Source organism: Polypterus senegalus, chromosome 12, assembly GCF_016835505.1.
Source record: "Polypterus senegalus isolate Bchr_013 chromosome 12, ASM1683550v1, whole genome shotgun sequence".
Lineage (NCBI taxonomy): Eukaryota > Metazoa > Chordata > Cladistia > Polypteriformes > Polypteridae > Polypterus > Polypterus senegalus.
Window position 1 is genome coordinate 82,367,157 of NC_053165.1, and position 18,581 is coordinate 82,385,737.

Below are 18,581 nucleotides of genomic sequence, written 5' to 3' on the forward strand. Positions count from 1 at the left end.
GGAACAAACATTTAGTCCTACAGTGCGCTCCCTGTACTCCGAGTCCTTTGGGACGATGGTCATGTTCTCCTTTTTTTGTTATTTTTCATGTTTTAAAGCAGATAAACTAAATTAAGTACAAATGGCTGCCCTCCTCTTTCTGCGTATCGTATTTCCACCACTGACGTAAGACGCCACACTAATGAGCTTGTGCGCCATTTTCAAAATAGTGCTGCCTTCTGAAATGGCACATTACATTAGTCAGATGAAGTGGGAGTAGGAGGGGGGCTTCCTGGTGCGACCCCTTGAAGGCCAACAGAGAAGGCAGAGGAGCAGAAAGTGGACAAGCATCCTCAATATTTGGTATCCTAACCACTGGGACGGTTCCACTTTCTGGACGTGGCTTCCTTTCATACCCTCGTGACCTGTGTGGCCAGCTGCTATGGCGTCCGACTGTAAGGATGTCTACTCGATCCACACCACTGGCTCCCCGTTTGACTCTGAGCAGGCCATTCAGTTTGTTTAATGAACTGCGATTTTAAACAACGGGACAGGAGTAACAATTAATTAACTAACTAACTAACTAGAGCGCTGCAGGACGTGAGCCTGTAGCCAAACTGCCGTGTCCAGAGTTTATTAGCAAACTCCTAAGTGTGGAGATCTCTGAAATACAAAGGGTCTCTCTCACCAGGAGGCTAGAGCTCATCACGGGGCACGTCCAGATCATCATGCGCGTCCAGCTCCTGCGGTTCCTGGCACACAGCTGGCGTGGTGAACTCCATCAGGTACTCGCAGCGGCTGGGCTCAGTGGTCGAGATGACAGCCGTGTCTTTGCCGCAGCTCAGCTTCACCTGTCATGAGGTAAACACACAAGCATGAGGGGATTACCGGCTTAGTTATTGGTCCATGGTCCTGTCCGAGGTGTACACAGTGGAGGCCATTTTTGTCATTTGAAGGTTAGAAGGAAGGTGCATGCATGTTAAAGCACAGTCACACGTCTAGCGGACATTCTGCTTTGTGTCCTTATCCAGGTCACTGTTTCTTTACAGGCGAGGCTAACCGAGCGCCACTAGAACCATCTGTGGGTGATCAGATGGCCCATTAAACGGGTCCAGAACACGCCGGCTTCACCAGAAGTCGTTCAGGTGTGGTGGTCTTAAATCACGTTCCCCACAGAACTCTCTCCCTTCTAACACAACAGGGTGTGATGGACTCCCAAGTGATGCTGTCCTCAAAGTCATCACGTGCAAATGGGCTCCTGACTTCTTCTCTTGCTTTAACGGAGACAATCAGCCTTCAGAGTCTGGCGACAATACGGTCGAGTAAACAAGATGGGGGGGCTGAAGCCTGAAATAGCAGCTGGTCCTGGTGTGACGGAGCACCCACTTCTGCTCTGAAGGTTAATGGAGCCCCTCTAGCGCTTTGATATGGTCCTCTGCACTGTCCACACACAGTCAGGTTGACATCACAGCTTCATGAGCTCGTCTTCGTTCCTCGTGTGATGCTCAACCACACACTGTGTCGCTGACCAGGTCTGTCTTTGCACGCACAATCTAAGTGTCGCTGTTTATTTGTCCAATAATAAAAATGTACCGCTAAGATGTTAAAAATAAGAATCTTTCAATTTAAGTCTCAGAAGCACAGGCAGTAGAGAGAATCCATTAAAAGCCACAAGCAAGCACCGAGAGGAAGATGAGGGCCAAGAGGGTCTTACCGTGGTAGATCGGTTGGGTCCTTGCCAGCAGCCAGTGCCCTGCTCAAACTTCATCATGGCGTATTTGTTGTTTTCCGGACCTGCCCAGGACCCCCAAGACCTGGAATAATGTTAGAAGCACACTTTAAACTTTCAGTTCAAATGAAGTGCTAAACAAGTTTGACATCAAAAATGGTAGGGTGCACGAGCCAATGAGGTTCGAGGGATGGCTCTTAAGACCCCATAGCCACCCCTCGTTTGCAGGTCCCTGCATTTCAGGGCATGGAACTTGAGGCCCAATCGCCATCCTTCTCTTAAGCCGAGTGCTGCTCTTCATTCAGCTTACTAACATTTTTATTAACGTGGAATCTTCTTAAACCTTTGTAGACAACTGGCGTGAAATCGCTTCAAACCGCTAACGGCCTGAATGCAGCACCGAGGTGGCGTGTGAATCCCGCCAATGCCAGTTAATGTGTATTCGATACGTACCAAGGATCTTACTGGAAGCACCAGTCACGCCATCTAGCAGTCAGAGTGGAAACTACATCCGCCTGATAGAAGCACAGTGTTGGCGTGACCAGGCATGTGGATTTTGGCTGCTAATTTCGAGAAATTGTCCAGATTTGAGGCAAATTGTGCTAAGATCAAAACACGAACCAGTTTATTGTTTGCTTGTGCGTTATATTCAAATTAACAGTCTCCACTTAATTTAGCATCCTCTTGACATCAAAAACACAAATTTCTTTTTTGAAATAGTTGTAAATAAATTTTGGCAACAAGGGGTTAAAGTATGGGGGAATGTTTCAGACAAAACTAAATCCACAAATTAATGCCTTATGAAATGTGACAATAAATAATTATAAGTGACCAAAAAAGTGCGTGTCTGAATATTTTCTTCATGTATTTCATTGACGCAGCAAACAGCACGAAATACACCTTGAAGTGAAAACGAGCATTTCAAGCATCAGCAGCTAAGAAAGACTTCGTGATTGGCTGAGCGATTCCGAGACGCCTGTTCATAGCTGATTGGGCGGGCTGCAGCGAGTACTGCTTTTTGATTGGTGAATTGTCAGCAGACTAGAGCGAGTGCAGATCTTCGGCCATCAAGTGCCACATTTACAGCAATCTGGAGCTTCTTGAATTAAAGTAACGGCGTTGGGCAGTCATTCCTGGCCCACCTTTGCTTGCACTCACATCCGCCACGGACACACCGAAGGCGTAAGGAATCCTGTGGCTCATCGCTCAATTTTTATAAGTCGTGGCCTCCAGAGGCGGGTCTCTCGAAATTACTCAACCAGTCACCGAGAGGAGAGGAAATGACAGTTTAAATTTAAACTTCAAGGCTGTTTCACGTTGAGTGAATGAACTGAAACAAACAACAACACACATTTTCTGACATTTACGCTCACATACTACTTATCATTTAGAGTCACCCCTGATAATACGAGGTGAGACACAAAAATAACCGGACTGTTAAAAAAAAAAAATATATATCTATGTATATGAACATGGGGCGCAGCCAGAATATTAGTAAAATCTGTAAATGTACAAAAGAAAAATTTATTGCAGTCAATAAATCACAAAAATCTATAAATATCTAAAAGAAAACTTTATATTTAAACAGAGTGAAAATCATGAAATGAGAAAATATTTACTCTTACCGACCGGAGTATTCCCGTTATTTATAAGAAACCAAATAAATGAGCCATTCGTTTTAACTGACATTCTTATAGATTCACTTTTTTTTTTTTTTTTTAAAGAATGAAATTTAAATAACAGGAAAAAAAAAAAAATCACATGAAATCTAAAGGGATATGCAGTGGATCATCGTAACTCGACCTTCAGCTCACGAGATCACCTAAATACAAATATCGGTGCTTTGAATACATTCTTTTTTTTTTTTTTTTTTATAAAGTTTGTTCCTGTGATTAAAGTTTACTCGATTAAAAATAAAAACCACGACTTTCTTGATATTTTAGTTTATAATTTAAAAACGGAATACGAATCTGAAAATCTAACAACATCACATTAAAGTTCGATCAATTCTGAAAAGAATGATACCAAACACATATACTGTATGTAGGTTTTAAAATAAGCCCGATTTAAAGTGTGACAAAAAAATGTCACATAAAATCGTTGCACTTTTAATCCCATCGTCCCCTTCTCTCTACGCCGCTCCATACGTATTTTCCACTGGTTGAAACAGTGCTGGAAGTCTTTCTTGCTTGAGGCTCTTCAACAGGCTTACCATTTGTGTCTTCACTTCAGGTCACTTTTGATTTTCGGGCGGCTGATTGAGGACAGGAATGCTTTTGACAGTCAAAAACTGCTTTACAGAAAAAGCATTGTGCGTGGGAGCGTTTGTCGCGGTGAAGCATCCAATCAACAACCCGCTCGACCTGGGAGTTGGATGACATTTTCTTGTCCTTCCTTGAAGCGTTTGTGCCACTCAAAAACTTGTGCGCAAGACAAACTGTTATCACCGTGCACTGTTTTTATCATTGCTTGGAGTTCCTGTGGCCATTTTGTTCAATTTCACGAGAAATTTGATGTCGATTCGCTGTTCGATTTTTTTCACCCGACATTATCGCGGCAACCCGTGTAGAGATTGCTGTGCAAATACTGAGTGGGCTCCTCACAGGATACACCTAGCCGGTCAGCAGTTTGAGACAGCGTGTAAGAGGGGATACAGGTCTATGATTCACGTCCGGCCGGCCGACCTCCAGACGGTTTCAAAGCCCCAAGCCCAGTCCGGTTATTTTTGTGTCTCACCTCGTACATTTAGTTGCACATGGGTGTATTTATGTCGAAAACGTTACTCCATAGTGATACACGGCCGGCAACTGATCATCATTACTTACACTAGACACCATGAACAGAGATGGCTGTATTTAAAAATGGACGGGTGGGGGGAAGCTGGAGAAGAAGCAGTGCTGCACTGAACTGAAGCTGCAGACATTAGGGGATAACTAATGGCAACTATGGAAGAAACAAAGTAGTTTCCAAAAATCAAGCTCCTGTTGGTGAACAAGGTCTCTTTCAAATGCCCTCTCTAAAACCCTCAGGCGCGTGGGACAGGATGTGATGGGCGTAAGGGCACCAAATCAGTTCTCCCCAGAGGCCTGAGGTTTCATTTCAGTTGCAGCGGGTGCTCATTAGGCCAACTCCTTTATCCATAACCACGTCAGACTTGTGACCTGTCAAAGTCTGCTGCACAGCCAGTCAGTGGCGTAGACGGACCCGAGAACTCCTCAGATGTTACACCACACTCTGTCTAAGCCCACCACCAACTACAACGTCCAGTCAGGGCTGCAAAGCAATTTTCATGTCCTATTTACTCTTAAATTCAAGTCTAATTAGACAATACTTGGACAACTTTACATTTGGTTGGGATGAAAACCAAAGCTGGGAAATGTTTCATCTACTTGCCTTTGGTAAGCCAAAACAGACAGATGGACCACGCTGTTTAAAATGCTAAAGCAAATGTAAGTCAACAGTAAAATCTGGGATGGCACCAAAAAAGAAAAAAAAAAAATTAAAAAGACCCCAGGAGTTAACACTCCACACATTAAAATAAAGAGCCTCCCAAAAAGGCACAGAATTATTAATGTCACGCCATCTTATTGAACGCTTTGAGCGGCTGATTTACATTTGGGTGCAGGGCATCGCTTATAAGCTATTCTCCTCCGGATTGAGGCTTGCTTTATTTATTTATTTATTTTATTAGCAGAAACATGAGGAGAGAATCTTAAGGAGCAAACTTCATGGGCAGCACACCACTGTGACAGTCTAAACATCTGCTATTTCAGCAAAATGCCATCACACTAAAGACAAAGTGAAGCAGGTGACATCAATGGGGACAAACGCTGAACATCATTTAAACATCCATGAAAAAGAAAACTCAGGTTACGCGTCTCACATAATTTACATGTCGGCATGAGACTCTGCGGCAATCAAGCGGCAGCCAGGTGGTGCTGAGAGGACTAGCACAGCGCAACTGCACCACCAGTGCCGAGACAAGGCAGGGCAGACTCCACCATCAAAACTGAGATTCGTCACCACAAGCAACAATCTCTCGGTCTTCAGGTATCCAACTCTGATGATCTCTCTGCCAGTGTATTCTTACACTTTAACCCTTTTGCTGCGGTCCACACACTTCCACATCTGATGCATTCATAGATGCCCTGCTGTTGTTAGCATCTCATATATGAGGATTTGTGGCCTTCGTTGTTTTGAACAAATATGGCATTGATCCTTCTCGTTAACAAATCTCCCTCACACTGTATATGTGTTTATTTACTGCCCCATTCTCCGTAAACTCTACAGACTTCAGCAGATGAACATCCAGGAGCCGAGCTCAAACAGCCAAATCGGTCACCACGGTCAAAGAGGCAAAGATCAGACGTCTGACCGAATATTAGGATGTGGCCAATGAGCCCAACCTGCTGACAGACGCCTCCGCTTCTCCAGACAGGCTATTTGTGTTAAGGAGCAGGACGACATAATAAAGTACCACGTGCACCGTTACTCGAGTCACCCCCATAGCTGGCACAATTATAGAATACACTACCGACCCTTAAAGCAGCATCAAAATAAACAAACGGGTGATCTGAAAAAGCGAGGGGCCAGCACTACTTTCTCACTAGTAACAGTCAAACACATAAGACGTCAACAGAAACAAATGAAAGAAAGCACATTTTTATTGTAAACCAGGGGGTTCTGCCCTCTGCTCACTTCACTCACCAACCCTCGGGCGGGCACTATGCACCAGTCACTTCGCGTCTCTGCCGTTCGCGTATGTGGATTTCACTTTCACCAAACAACACATCTTTGAATTCTCGCGGATACGCCTCTTCATTGTGAAGATACACTACTTCTCCCTGATGGCAACACGAATTGGACGATCTACAAGTCTCCGGCTTAAAGTTTAAAGCCCAACAATATCTACATCATTGTCGGGCAACCGGTGCGCCGTGGCATTTTTGTATGGGCGCCGCGAAAACTTTTGTAAAATATTTTAAATTGCTAGTGTTTTTGAACTTTTGGTTGATTAAAAAGATAATGTTTAAAAAAAAATTTTATGTTGGACAAACAGATAACGGAACACTTACGGAAATGAAGTCTAAGAAACGCGAGAGACTTCAAATGATCGACAAGAATATCCGCGTCATGTCTTTCGAAAATTGATCCTCGCATCAATCTCAAATGTGCTAAAAAACAATCTCAATGTTCACATGAATTAAATTTAAGATTTATCCTTTGATTCCTTTATTATTAAAATGTCTTTCTTGTAAACTTGTAAAATTAACTGTTTTTATTGGCAATTGTCCATAGATTGTGTCGTCATGACTTTATTTATGGGCAGTCCCTCAGGTGCGCCGCGAAAGAAGATTTTTGGACTTAGTGCGCCACAACTCGAAAAAGGTTGCCTTCCACTGATCTACATACTTCTGTCATATCACGGATGTCCATATATTCAATCTCTTTTAGCTGTTCCATTATTTCGCCACGTAATAATTTCCGTTTCTTAGTGCTAATGCGATCTTTACTATCATTTCTTTAAGATGTTTGAATTTTCGTACTTTCATTATCTCTAACCTGATCTGCATGTGTATCGCTCCGACGTTTTTGAACCTCTTTACAACATTCTACTTTGTCATCTACTCTTTGTCTTTTATTTCCGACCCCGCTTGGAGCTGAGAGCCCAGGAACGGAGTCTGACAATAGCATTCACATGAACGACAAGTGAGAGGACTGTGGGACTTGTCAAAATATCCTGGCCAAAAGTCTCGTCTCGTGGGACCCGAAATGATCTCCGAGAAAATCTCGTCCCAGGATTTCCTTTTATAATAGAGAGATATGGAGAATATGAACTCCAATATTTCAACTAATTACAAAATCCTGAGCTGTGGCGCCTCTTCCCACATACTAATTCAAATATAAGTAACAAATAAGTCACAAATACACTAATGACAACTGCACAATGAGTTTAGAGGGAAAAAAAAAAATCTTTTAAACATACACGTTACATTTTAAATGTTCCTCAACGGGCCGGGGGGGAAGTTTACCAAACCAGGCCTTAAAGGTCATTCAGGCCTTCTCTAAATTTTATTACCAAGTCCAGTCAATTTATTTATAAAGCATTTAAAATAACAGAAGTTGACCAAAGTGCAATACAGCTTCCACAAATACAGTATATACACACATAAAAATAAATACATCAAACCACATTAAATAAATAGTATAAGTAACAGTATAAATAAATCAAATTAAAAAGCTTGGCAAAAAGAAAAGCTTTCAGATGACATTTAAAAATAACCAAAGTTGGTGCTGACCTAACAAAGAGGCAAACCGTAGGTAGGGGCAGCTACTGAAAAAGCTCAGCTCCCTCTGAGCTTCAGTCTACATTTCGACAAAACCAAGAACTTCTGGTTAGAGGACCTCAATGACCGTGAAGGAGGGTGTAAGATCAGCAAGGTAGGAGGACGACTAATCCATTCCTGCCCGGGAATTAAAAACAAGAGTAAAATTTACAAAAAATGTGATCCCGTAGCAAACAGGAAGCCAGTGGAGAGAAGCCAAGACTGGTGTGATGCGATTCTGTCCTCGTGTGCCAGTTAGAAGCCTGGCAGCAGAATTCTGGACTAACTGTAGACGAGCAAAGGGCGGCGTATAATGAGTTGCAGTAGTCAAGCCAAGAAGAGACAAATGCATGAATCAGTTCTTTAAAAAAAACAACATCTACAGAAAGAAATGGCTTGACTTTAGCTAATAACCTCAGCTAATAGAAACAACATTTAACAATGGAGTTAATTTATCGAATTGAAGAGCATTATCAAAAAATATCACACCAAGATTTACTGCAAAGGGTTTACGGTAAGTTGTCAAGAGCCAAGATTACTTGCAGGAGGCACAATTAAAATCAGAAGGTACAAAACACCGCGTTTAAACGAACAAAAAGAATCCGCCGTCTCCTCAGGGCCTTTTTTTTTCTTTTCTTTTGCAAGAAACAAATTCAAATTCATCCGAGGACGCCCTGCGGGTGATGTGATTTCTCCAGAATAGAAGCAACCTCGACTGACCTTCTCCCTGGTGCTCTTCTCCTCTCTCCTCATTCAGCATTGCACTTGAACCCTGGTCATTCTTGTACCCCCTTTTAGTTCTCATTAAACCCCCCAACAAGGCAGATGTTCCTTACAGTGCAGTCCTAAGGGTCCTTTAACCAAAACAGACTAAAACAGCACAGAAAGGTACAAATGGACACCGACCACAAACCGTTACACACTCAGCGTATATGGCGTCTATTCTTTTACTCCGTGCAGGAGAGGATAAAAGGGTGTCTATCGGGTCAACCCCCAAATCGCGGTCTACCAGTCCCACCTAGCTAGACAGAGCCACGAAGATGTGCTGGTCTTGGCATATTTAAAGACCCTCAAGGCCCAGGAACTACAAGGGTTACACCACTTTGTGAGGATCCAATCCAGGTATCTCAGCCTTGACTTGTTACGGATCTGATGAGCTCTTTTGTTCTCAGATCTTTTATTCTCAAGAATAGTCTCATTTTTTTCCCTTTCATTCCTTTGCCTGGTGGAGGAAAACACATCTATGAAACTGTCTAAATATTGAAATATAAGACATTTTAACGTCAGTCATACGCAAAAGGGAGGAATAAAAAAAATTCACAATAGAGTCAAAAAACAGAAAGGAAAGTAAATGATGTAAGCACAGAAGATCTTTACTGTGGACTACTGCTGTACTGTGGAAGAGGTTGGACAGCTGAATAAAGCTAAAATAAAAATAAAATATACATGCAGCAGTTTTGAGTGCAAAGCAAACATTTAGAAATCATTGCACTTTTTAAAAGTTCTCATCTCCCAAACATCACAGTAATGTTAACCGAGGTACAATAATCCCAAAACCATCCTATGAGACCTATGAGGGGGCAGTCAAGACGTTCCCAGAATTGTGATATAGCGGGACAGTGAGCGATCAGATTAGGCACACATTGGTGTGGAGGGGAGCGCAGCACTTCTGTAGCCCACTGCAACAGGTCTGGATTGGTTTCGGCGTGTAGTTTTATTACCGTTTGAGTTAGACGTGTGAATAGTCATTCGCCACAATGTCGCAGTTAAAACAACAGGCTAACATCAAGTTCACGTGCAAATTGGGGACTCGTACGCTAGCAGTGCAGCGATGTTAGCGCGTTGTTCGGACTGCGACATTGTGGCGAATGACTATTCACACGTCTAACTCAAACGGTAATAAAACTACACGCCGAAACCAATCCAGACCTGTTGCAGTGGGCTATAGAAGTGCTGCGCTCCCCTTCACAACAATGAGTGCGTAATCTGATCGCTCACTCAATTTCTTGACTGCCCCTCGTATATCAGGAAAAGGACAGTGGCCGCCTGAGCGTGCCCAATTACATTTCAAAAGCCACTAAAACTGCGAATGTTACTGGGCCTTCATATATCATCTCTACACAAAAGCTTGTTCAGTTCTTAACTGTGTCACCCTGTGAAGTGCCTTGTAACATGTCAGCACAGAACATCATCATCATCATCACCACCACCGGTCAAAGGAGGTTATACTGAACCTTCATAACACACTAGTGAGGCCTCATCTGGAGTAACCAGGCCGACTCCAGGGCTACAGGGAATGAATAATAAGATTGAAAGAATTGTACCTTTTCATTTTTAGCAAGCATAAATTAAGAGGAGACATGACTGAAGTGTTTAAAATTATGAAAGGAATCGGGATAGTCAATCAAGACGGCGACTTTAAAATGACTTCAACAAGAACACGGGGGCTTGGATGGAAACTTGAGGGTAAATTTTGCAGAAACATTACGAAATTTTGCTTAAAGAGAAACCTTGACATGTAAATTATCAGGTAGTGTGGTGGACTGCGGGACTTTAGAGATGTTGAGACCTCGACTTGATGTTTTTAGAGGAATTAGGAGGACAGGATTGGAAAGATTTGTTGGTCTGTTCACGTCAAAGCTTGCTCTAATGTTGAGGTGTGCAAGTTTTCATGAATGTGGAGTCACACATGATTAACCACTCTACTGGACAGAGCACAAGAAATAAAACTCGGCCTGTCGTTTTGCATTTCATAGCAAGGACACAACAGTTTCAAAATACGTGGGCCAATTCCAGGTTGCGGTGGAACACAGCCTACCTGGTCAGCATTAGGTACAAGAGAGGCGGCAGCCATAGACAAGGTGCCAGTCGACTGTAGTGCCAACTCAGAATCAGCAAATAACCTAACCGGTTCATCTTTGGAATTGAGGAAGGGAAACCAACATGAACAAGAAAACACGTAACTGTTGGCCACAAGCCTCAAACCCAAGATGATGCAAAGCTTGTGTGCACCCATTCCCCACATTACAGCAAAGCCATTTCTTTTATGAAGGTACTCCGCACACATAAGATGGATAAGCATGATGATAGATTAATGATGCACCAAGCACAGCTGAAATTTAGAGAAACCTCCTTTCTGCTAAGGTATAGTTCTCTGTTACAGAACTTGTGTGGTGAAGCGATCAAGCACTCCTCCCACACCTACCTTGCCATGACCGTGACCACCTCTGTGTTTAATGCCACCATGGAGTTTTAAAAGGCTGGCTGACCTAATAACCAATCGCATCCAAGTTACCCAAACTACTCACTGCAGGCTAAGCAGTTGATGGGGCTACTCAAGCAAATAAGGGTAGATGCGATTTCCCCAACAACGGAAGATCAGGTACCCGGTCACACTTACTAACTTATTTTCACCGACGACCTGTCACAGGCAGGCATACACTGTGATTTAATGGGCTTGTGAACAGCTGGAGGCCTTTTGAACAATTGTGTGCAACTGCATGGCGAGACTGACACTGTGAAGAATGATGGGATATTCTGCGCTTTGTTTCTAAAGTGGATTAAAAGTAGGTAAGCTTGCTGTAAGTATTTGCTTGATTTGCTTTTATCTTATAATTAGACGACCATGTTACTCATCCTAATCTGGTAAAAGCACAAACATGAAGTGCTACTAAGGATTTGCAGCTGTTGGTCGACGGTTTTCCTTTTTTGAAGAGTCGGTCATAATATTTGTCAGATGGGGTATCACACAGTGAATGCAACTGGGCCAGTCCATCTTCCATCCCATGAGGCCCTGAACGATTCTCAACCACTCTTGCCATAGCATAAGCAGTATGCAGTCGCTCTCTGCTCGTCAATGGAACTGAACTGCAGAATCGCCTCGCATGACCCCCTCACACCTGACAAACTAATCCTGACAGTTCCCAAATTTTATTTTTGAACACCAGGACCTTTAAGCCATTCAGGTCATGTCAGAATGGACCTTGTAACTTACAGCGAGAGACTTTATGACTTTCAACAACTTTGTTGCGATTTTATGCCAGTGTAATAAATCACTCAGAAACTTGCAAGGAGGGCTTGAAATCAGTGAGGGTCCACCCACCTTAAGTAAACAAATAAATTGAGCTCCATACGGCAATTAAATAAACAAGACAGCACCACAGCATGTAAATATTTAATGACATATAAAAATGGCCTATACTGCAGAGACGTTTTTCTCCTTGTGTCTCTGTTCCAAGAGCTCTCTAGAATTAAAACCGCATTAAGTAAAATCCTGCAAGGACGCAAAAACGAAACCTAAGCACTTTGTTTTCAAAAGACAATCTTTGTTATACACACTGAGTCCTGTCAAGACAATAGAAAGGAATTGAAAAAGAAAGCTTCTGCACGGGTCCGCATAACTGAAAAAATCTGCGCGTATTAATAAAGGTGAGGGATACCAGCCTCTGCGCCAGTCACCGGCCATGAAAAGGTTGGCAGCAATCCTGCAGTAAGTTTTAAAATGGCCTACAAATGATTTACTGAATAATTCAGGCAAGGGATTATTTCAATAACCAAAAAAGATCTGATCATTGACTATGTGGTCACGTATACATACAGTTGTTATTTGTAGACATTTGCTAAAGTCAAATCAACAGTGAAGAGAGTTTTAGGTTATATCAGAGTCAAATCACACTCACCCAAGGTTAGTTTCTGAGCCTCCATATTTTGGTTTCTGAGACACTCGACTGAATGGGCACATTTTGTACACATACCTGTGGGAACACAAATGTGAAGAAACCAAAAAAGTTACTGCATTTTCACTTAAAGGTATACCGCCATTGCACTAAGGGAATTTGGTCCGGGGTCATGCACAGGTTAATAGGGACGTACGGCTGTGGACAACAGCAGCATTTACTTACATGGGACATTTTCATACAAATGATGCAACTCAACAAGTTTTACAAGATTTCAACAGATAAACATTTGTACAATTTATCACTATTTGCTAAACCAACCCAAAAAAAGTTTCCATCTGAACAGTAGATACCAATATTCTGTGCCCGTATCTAACAAAAACCCCTAAACCTTTAATGACCTCCGGAGTTTGATTTTTAGCCATAGTGCTGACTGTTACGTCCAAATCAAGACATGTGCAGCACAATCGCTGCCTGAAACAATTAATACCAACATACAGTACAGGCCAAAAGTTTGGACATGCCTCCTCATTCAATGTGTTTTCTTTATTTTCATGACCATTTACATTGGTAGATTCTCACTGAAGGCATCAAAACTATGAATGAACACATGTGGAGTTATGTACTTAACATAAAAAGGTGAAATAACTGAAAACATGTTTTATATTCTAGTTTCTTCAAAATAGCCACCCTTTGCTCTGATTACTGCTTTGCACACTCTTGGCATTCTCTCGATGAGCTTCAACAGGTAGTCACCTGAAATGGTTTTATTGAAGCTCATCGAGAGAATGTCAGAAGAATAAAAAGTAATCAGAGCAAAGAGTGGCTATTTTGAAGAAACTAGAATATAGAGTTCAGGTTACGGTTTTCATCTTAATCTGCAAGGCCCTTCATGGTCTGGCCCCCAGTTACCTCACGGAGCCACTTTATCCAGCATCATCCTCAAGCTTTTTGAGGTCTTCAGGGCAATCACTTCAGACTATTCTCACTTGAAATCAATGGGACACACCACGCCTTTTCAGGCCTTGGAAGAGTTACTTGACTTTATGAGGACTGCTTCTTCTGATAGTGCATTTAAGGCCCAACTCAAGATGGATTTGTTTGCCAAGACTGTTGTGGGACCTTGAGCCCTTTCTTTTATGACTAATGTGTTTGGTTACACAGGCATTATAATTTTATTTTTGTGTTTTTAAGATTGTTATATTTTATTATGCTGTACAACATTTTGGTTATTCAAGGTGCTATAGAAATAAATGAACACCGACAACCTTTGTAATACCCGTGTCCCAAGCATAACGCCGTCTCATTTCTCTGGTTATGTGGGACAGAAGACAACACTGAAATGCTGCATTCAATGGTAATTCACTTCATCCTGCCATTCGTCTTGCAAAATGGTGTTGAGGTTTACTATACTGAAAACATGAGGATAACTAAATTAAAACAAAAAATTGGAAAACAGAAAATCAGGAAACAGAGGCAGATACAGCTCTAACTATCCTAACAAAGTCAAAACATATTGGAGCAGGGGCGTCGAACTCCAGTCCTGGAAGGCCGCAGTGGCTGCAGGTTTTCATTCTAGCCATCTTCTTCATTAGTGACCAGTTTTTGCTGCTAATTAACTTCTTTTGCCTTTGTTTGAATTAACTTGACTCAGACCCCTTAGTTCTTTCTCCTTAATGAGAAGCCAGATAATAATGAGACATAAAACAAGCTGCCACATTATCTGAACATAAAGAAAGGTGAGGGCCTCAGTAAGGCTGATCTCTCAGGTCGCCAAAACATCTTGACGGTGTTCTAAGAAAATCAACAGTTTTGGAAATGTCTGCTGCGGCAGAATGAGAGCAGCAACAAGCCGTAGGATTAAGTAATTGGTTTAAATTAACAGCAGGAATTGGCTTCTCATTAAAGAACTGGTTGGAGTGAAATTGGCAGGAGTTTGACGCCCCAGTTTAGCTGGTCATCTGTTGGCTCGTTTCACATCTCATTTCTGTTTGGCTGCCATTTAATGAAGAAAAGAATCAATTCATAGCACTGAATCCTTAAAAACAGGGCTACTAAAATGCAGGGAAGACAAGTTAATTAGCAGTAAAAATGGCTCACCGATTAGGGAAAGGGTCAGAATGAAAACCTGCAGCCACTGCGGCCCTCCAGGCCTGGAACTCGATACCCGTGTATTAGAGGAAGCAGCTTCTCTAGATGCCGATTTAACAGAGAGAAACAGTCCCGCTTTGAGATGTCAAGTAAATGGGAATTTGTGTACAATTTCTGAACGCAATACAGCACATTCAGCCGCAGTGATTTTAAGATGGAAACCAGAAAAACATCTGATCACACAACTCTCTTAAGATAAAACTTCAATGCCATGTTATTGGAGCAGATACCCCGACGGGTCTTTGTAAGGTAGCTGGCATCTTGCATAACCTTATAAACACAAGACAGAGCTGATGGAATTTTAAACTGACGGACACACAGACTTGTGCCCATTGCCATAGCCAGGTGGCTACTTTGACTATGTCCTCACAGGTGGCGCAGTGGTAGTGCTGCTGCTTTGCAGTAAAGAGACTGTGGAAGATTGTGGGTTCGCTTTCTGGTTCCTCCCTGTGTGGATAGCGCTTCGAGTACTGAGAAAAGCGCTATATAAATGTAATGAATTATTATTATTATTACTATGCAGCATGACAAAGACGTGGCAAAGCCCTACAGCTCAGATGTGTTCAGCCGCACGGCAGAATGTCAGTTTAGGTCCACCAGCTATTTTTCAAATCCTTGGCTTCAAATTCAAATCTCCCTCCCTTCCATTTAATTAACCTGTTCAATGCAATGTCCAGGTTGCATGGAGCCAGAAACTATTTTAGCAGCACTTGGGTAACAAGGCAGGTACCAATGATAGATAAGCAGCAACTTCAAATCAGATCAGTTATGACTTTAAAGTTAGAAATGGTGGTTAAATATTTCAAGTCGGGCATATTTCATTAATAACTGAAGAAAGCTTCAAGGTTGAAATTCACAGCAAGGAACTGGAAGTGTTTTATACCAAGCCTTGTGCTCTTCAGTAAAAGACTTACTGTTACATAAGAGTTCTAAAAATACATGTGCTTTAAAGACCCCACCCCATCAAAAAAAAAGTGTCATCCTCCAAAGTGCTGCTACTCTCCACAGAATTCTGCACGACCATAAAAGAGACACCTAATTGATCATTTTTGCTGAACGGGAAACTCCAACACAGCTTTGGTGCCTTAAAAAATGTACAGCATGGAAAAGAGCAAGATGTTTGATGTTTAAAGAAGTTGACTGCTACTGTTGGACTCTGGAACCAATCAATACGTTTAACCTTTATTTTACTGTTACAGCCTTGGCAATAAATGTGAGATTTTGATCAAGCTGCACCGTGAGATAATGTAAGCTGCCAGGAGGGCTGGAAACTTCTGAAGAGATCCCCTTCGGGACCCACTAAGGCACACACACTAGCAGGATTTAAGCCGAAGCCTAGTACATTTACTGTATGAATTTTGGCTAGAAAACAGCAGGCATGCGTTTAAACAGAATATACTCAAAACCATGAAATGCATGAGCCTACCCTGGCAGCACTGGGCGCAAAGTGGGATTTACCCATACTCAGAACTCACTTGTGCAAACACCTAAACTCGCACGCAGCCAAAACCGAATCGACTCATATTTGGGGGATGAGCAGTACTCGGCATAAGTAAGTAGACCCCAAAAATTTGTCAGAAAAATCATGTCTCCCTACGGAATGGGATCCTATGCTATAAAACAGTCCAGCAAATCTGGTGTATTGGTTGCAAATGAGATTTCTCACAATAGACACAATTGGAGTTTTTATTTTAAGACTGTGGTGTAAAAATGAGCACACCCCAGTGGGGGTCTTAGGAATAACACTTGATAAAATGCTAACAGATTAGGCGAATCGGTCATTACACAGGTGACTGCGTGGTATTTAACAAGTAAATTGCCCTCCCATTCGATGCTGACGAAAAACGGCCCCAGAAGAAAAGAAAAATGTCACAAACAAGAGAAAGTAATTTGTTTACACAAAAAACGTCAAGACTACAAGAAAACCGTTAAAGCAAATCAGTCAGAATCCAGTAGCAAAAGTGATTCAGAAACGAAGAATTGACTTGTGGTAAGCTTTCCAAGACATCCAGGCCACCCAAGGAAGCTAACACTTTGACACAAACGTTTTATGATAAGAGGAGTTGTGAAAAAAAAAAAAAAAAATCGGCATTCAAGTTCATTACAAGTTACCTAAAGCAGTAGAAAGCTAAACAATTTCCTGTGACAATACGATGTACTCTGCAGAGGAGTGGCATGTTAGTGCCTTTAATGAAAAACGTCAGTCACTGCTAAAGCCCACGCACAAAAATGCTCATAGGGCATTTGCCAGGGCTCATGCTGACAAAGGTGAAGATTACTGAGACTCTATACTTGGGAGTGAGGAGACAAAAGCAAACCTGTTTTTTGGGGAAATGGCATCCAAACTATATGGCATCACAAGGGTGAGGAGTGCAATGAAATATGCATGGTACCCACAGTAAAGCATGGTGGTGGTAGTATTCTTCTGTGGGTTTGTACGAGTGCAGCAGGTATCAAGGAATTGCACTTCAGATGTACTCCGAAATACTGAATGAGAAGATGGTGCCATCTCTGGGTTGCCGGGCAACCTTTCAACATGAAAATGACCCAAAACGTACATCCAAGGTCAATGCTGCATTTTTGAGGAAGACCAAGGTAAAAGAGATTCAGTGGCCAAGCATGCTGCCCAAACTCAACTCAACAGAACACCTGTGTGGAGCACTGAAAAGACAGGATGAGCGTCGTCCTCCATCCAGGCTCTGAAAGAGCAAATTCTCCGAGAATGGATTAAGAAAGATGTAGCCAGCATGTCACCGACTTGTTGACTCCATGTCTAGAAGAGACTGTCCCGTTCTTAAAAAACATGGCAATCACACAAGATTAGATTCGATGGAATTTGCTGAAGGGTATATTCATTTTTGAAACATCTCATTTGAATAAAATTTATTATCACCTTATCCTAAAGATGCTGGTGACCAAGCTTTTATGAACAAAGATTAAAAAAAAACCTTAGTCAAAATTCTGCTAATTGTTCTGGTGTTCTGTGAGAAATGAATAAAAATATTAATTGTGAAAGGTGGGTGTACTCATATGTTCAGTACTGGAGTAAAACTGGAGTACCCAGAGGAAAACCCATGCTGAGATGGCAAGAATGAGTAAACGTGACAAACAATGACTGCATGCTGGATCTGAACCAAGAATCTGTGAGGCAGCACGGTGCGCCCCCTGTAGTTAAAAGGTTTTGCAACCCGTCTGCAGTGCAAATGACTTAACACCTATATTGATGTCCCACCTTGCCTATAAAAAGTCATCACCTCCTTGGAAGTTTTGACATTTTATTAACACTGAAAGATACAGGATTTAAATTTGGATTTTATGACACTGATGAGCATAAAGGGACTCTAAAGTCAAAGTGAAATGAGATCTGTGTAAAGTAGTCAAAGGACTGTTTGCATGGGTTTCTCTACCCCAACAAGTCAGTACTCAACTGAGGCACCTTTGGAAGCCATGACAGCCTTGAGTCGGTGTGCACTGGACTCTCTTTTCCTATCAGCGGTATACATGTGGACCCTCCTCCTGAAACACAGGTGTCATGCCAATGGCTGAGTGAACAGCCTTTTTTAAGTCCATCCACAAATTCTCAAACAGACCAAGATCTGGACTCTGACTCAGCCGCTCCAGATCAAACATTTATTAAGCTGTACCTGTGTAGCTTTGGCTTTCTGCATGGTCTCATTGTCTTGACGGAAAACTCCTCCTCTCACAAGGCGCAGCTTTCTT

The 18,581-nt window shown here is 42.2% G+C and overlaps 1 protein-coding gene across 2 annotated transcripts in view; it reads right to left on the reverse strand.

The window, feature by feature from the left end:
• Positions 1-18,581, reverse strand: part of prkcsh (protein kinase C substrate 80K-H) — a 66,724-nt gene that overhangs the window by 3,611 nt on the left and 44,532 nt on the right. For both annotated transcript variants that reach the window (XM_039772666.1, XM_039772667.1), the window contains exons 15-17: positions 12,714-12,788; positions 1,694-1,793; positions 668-830 (exon numbers count right to left, since the gene is read on the reverse strand). In XM_039772666.1, coding sequence (XP_039628600.1) covers positions 675-830; positions 1,694-1,793; positions 12,714-12,788 — 331 coding nt within the window. In that variant the 3' untranslated portion in view covers positions 668-674. The remainder of the gene's footprint in view (positions 1-667; positions 831-1,693; positions 1,794-12,713; positions 12,789-18,581) is intronic.